This window comes from Vicia villosa, linkage group LG2 (genome assembly GCF_029867415.1).
Source record: "Vicia villosa cultivar HV-30 ecotype Madison, WI linkage group LG2, Vvil1.0, whole genome shotgun sequence".
NCBI lineage: Eukaryota > Viridiplantae > Streptophyta > Magnoliopsida > Fabales > Fabaceae > Vicia > Vicia villosa.
In genome coordinates, this window is record NC_081181.1 from 211,041,795 (window position 1) to 211,045,515 (window position 3,721).

A 3,721-nucleotide genomic window follows, 5' to 3' on the forward strand; every position below is an offset into this window, starting at 1 on the left:
AAAACGCAAGCAAGCCATTACCTATTAGTATCGGGTCAAAAACATAAATGAACAAACTTGTGTAATTAGAACATGATGATTTTGTGAACAAATAACTATGAAAAATCATTGGTGATTAAGAAGGTAGACAATTTAGAAAACCATTGTCTGCTCTCTTGCTTTGTTTTGTTTCTCATATAGTCCCACGTTGATTTTTCAACAACTAAGGTTAGTGTTTATATAGCGCAATAATAGATGCCATAATGTAAAATTGCATATTGGGCTAAAGCTGGGACAAAATGAGCTTGTGGCCCAAAAGTTTCATTTTAATTAATTATTATCTTAAGAAATTAAATTAAAATTATTAATTATTAAAAGTACCTAGAAAAATAATTGCTAAGCCGGTGTTCAGTTTTTTTTTTTTTTTAAACTGGAAGACTTTAAAAAAAGTGTTTTCAATTTATATCTTTTTGGGTGTTTTGAAATTTTTTTTGAAATGAGAAATTTTTTTTTTTAAAAATATAACTGTTCTGGACTGGGCCGAGCAGGCCCAACCTTGGTTACCAGCCGAGCAGGCCCAATCCTCTTGGCCCAACCATAGGGCAACCGATTAAGGCTGTCCCCTCGCGAGGACCCAAACCGAGCAGGCTCAATCCTTTTGGGCCCGTTAACTGGATAACCGCCAAGAGTTATCCACGCGTGAAGACCACGCGTCACGTCCCAGCGAAGGATTCGGTCAACCGCTTCCGAACCCTACGCTATGTGCATCCAGAACGTGGGTCTCCTGCTGACTCAGCCCTAGCGTGGGACGTTCTGGCAGTTCCCTAGCACGTGGGCATCCAATTGGATCTGGCCCAATTAGGGAACCTTGGCCCAGCGCTGGGGGCTATAAATACCCTCATTCACTAGAGGGTCAGGTATTCTATTCTCAACTCTAAACCTCTTTCTCTGATAGCTACTGACTTAAGCATCGGAGAACCTTGCAGGTACCCCCCCATCTTGCTCTTCAAGCCAGATACTGCGCCTTGACGATCCTTCTGATCAGGTACGATCAGTGGCGCCGTCTGTGGGAACTTGCTCCCCCTTCTTTAACAAAGATCAAAGCACAACCTTTCACCATCGTCATGGCCAACAACAACACACCCAGTCCTGATCCCTTTGTCCTGGAACAACTGATCGAAGATTCCAGCCGCGAACTGACAAACCGCCGCCGGCAGGAACGTGCTTTTACCGGACAGAGGCAACAGACTCAGCACATTCAACACGTCCGCGGCCTTCAACAAGTCCAGAACGTCGAACAAACCCGTCCTGAAGGACAGGTTCAGAACGGGGAAGACGGGCAGACCCGGCCCCAGACTGAACCAGACCAGCTCCAAGTGGTGAATGAAACTGATACCCGAGACGGGCAACACGCTTCCTCGTTCACCCACACCTCTGACAGACGAAGAAGCCGTAGCCCGGACGAGGAGGAACAGATCAACATTCCCGAGGGCGCTGATCCGACTGCCATTCTCTTACTCAAAGAGCTGCAGAAGACCAACCGCCTCATCCGCCAACAGGGCGACCGCATCCACGACCTGGAAAGGAGGCGACGATATCGCTCCCCCCAACGGAGGCGCCATCGATCCCGTTCCTATTCCTCTTCGCGGTCTCCCCCGAGGAGAAGTCGCAAGCGCAGTCCATCTAGGTCTCGTTCCCCCTCGAGGAGAAACCGGCGCCAGCGGTCTTATTCCCGCTCTCCACCTCGGAAGACGCGGAAGAACCAGAAACCTGAAACCACTGAAGCCAAAGATCTCTCACCCGAGCAGGAGCACCAAGGCCCCTCCAAAGCCGTGCAGAAAGTCCGCGAGCATTCTCCAAAAGACAACCGCAGAATCTCGGGCAAACCACGCACTAAGCCCCAGCGGGGCAGACATTCAAACTCCCCCGAACCCAGCGACGAAGAGGATTTCCGCAGTCCCTTGTCCGAGCAAATCCGGCGTGTTCGTCTTCCCCGGGGGATGGAAAAACCACCAGCCTTGGACCACTATGACGGGACCACCGACCCCGATGACCATATAAGGAGCATCGAAGCCGTTATGGACTACCACGTGGTACGTGGATCCATCAAATGCCGCATCTTTCCGACCACACTAAGGAAAGGCGCGATGAATTGGTACAGGAATCTTCCCCCTAACTCCATCCACTCCTGGACCGAACTGAAGGATCTTTTCCTAAGCCACTTCACCGCGTCTCGTCGGCAACCGAAGTCAGAAGCAAACCTTGAGGCAGTAATCCAAGGTACCAACGAATCTTTGAGAGACTACCTCGACAGGTTCAACAAAGAAGCTGTCCAAGTGCAGACCGCGGACTACATGAAAAGGTACCTACTCGAACGAGGGCTCCTCCCCGGAAGCGACTTCAAAAAGGCCATCAAGATTGAGGAGGTCCACTCCATGAACGCCCTCCTTCGCAAGGCTCAGGCCTTCATCAGATATGAGGAAGCAGAGGCTGCGGCCACTAGAGCATCACGGGACAACGATGCCGCTCGCAGTTCCCACCATGAGCCCTCAACTGCGAGGCGCGGGCACGAGAGAAGGAAAGACGACAGGTCTCTCGACACCAAAGAACGCCGGGGATCTTCTGGTCGTTTCAACGAATATACCCCGCTGAACGCCTCACGGGAAAGGATCCTAGCCGAATGCCAAAACACTGACTTCAAAAAGTCGAACATCAGACCCCCGAAGTCAAACCCCGCAAGGCCAGGAACCGACAAGTCCAAGTACTGCAAATACCACAGGAGCCATGGACATATGACCGAGGATTGCATTCACCTCAAGGACGCTATTGAAACACTGATCAAGGAAGGTCGCCTTTCAAAATACACACAGAAAGGGGAACCTTCCCGGAGGGACGACCACAGAAACTCTGACGAGGGGAATTCGCCGGACAACAGGCCCCTACAGGTAGCCCTGTCAGTAACCCGACCTGAAGATTTCATACCATCGGTCGGGGCACCTGCTGCACTCAGCAAATGGGAAGGATTCCCATTCGCCATGGTCGTCTCCAACGGCGGAGATCCGGGCTCTCTCACCATCAGTTCAGTGAAGAGAAAGTTCGATGAGCTGCTCAGTGCCAACGCAGACCTCGGCCCCACACTGAGAAAGTTCCGAGGGAAATCTGAACCAATCACCTTCTACCTGGAAGAACTACCCGGCGGAGCTCCAAACGCCACGATTCCTCTGCTCGTCCGAGCAAGAATGGCGAACTTCGATGTTCGGCGGGTCCTAGTCGATGAAGGCAGCTCGGTCGACATCATGTACTCCCATCTCTTCCAGACACTCCAGCTGGACGACTCACACCTCACTCCCTACGTAGGTTCGGACCTTCAAGGCTTCAACGGAGCTACCACTAAACCATGGGGCTACGTCGAGCTGATTGTCACTTTCGGAGAAGGGGAGGCTTCCAGGCAAGTCAAAACTAGGTTCTTGGTGATCGACTGCAAAACCCTGTACAACTGCATCATCGGACGCCCCACTCTGGCCGAGCTGACCGCCGTACCCTCCACAGTCCACCTAAAGATGAAGTTCTACACGAGGACCGGACGAGTGGCCACCATCAACGCCGATATTGAAGCAGCCAGAAGAATCTTCGACGCTTCCGTCAAAGGATTGGAACTCATCGCTCCGCCGACCAGCTCCAACAAAAAGCCAAGGGCCGAAGACAAGCATCCTCGAGAAGACCAGCTTCAGACAACCAACGT

General features: G+C 51.6%; 1 protein-coding gene across 1 annotated transcript; it reads left to right on the plus strand.

The window, feature by feature from the left end:
* Nucleotides 1–1,103: 1,103 nt before the first annotated feature.
* LOC131651226 (uncharacterized) lies at nt 1,104–2,401 on the plus strand. The gene is made up of 2 exons (XM_058920892.1): nt 1,104–2,072; nt 2,294–2,401. Exons 1-2 carry the CDS (start codon nt 1,104–1,106, stop codon nt 2,399–2,401), a joined length of 1,077 nt encoding a protein of 358 aa, XP_058776875.1.
* Nucleotides 2,402–3,721: the final 1,320 nt, after the last annotated feature.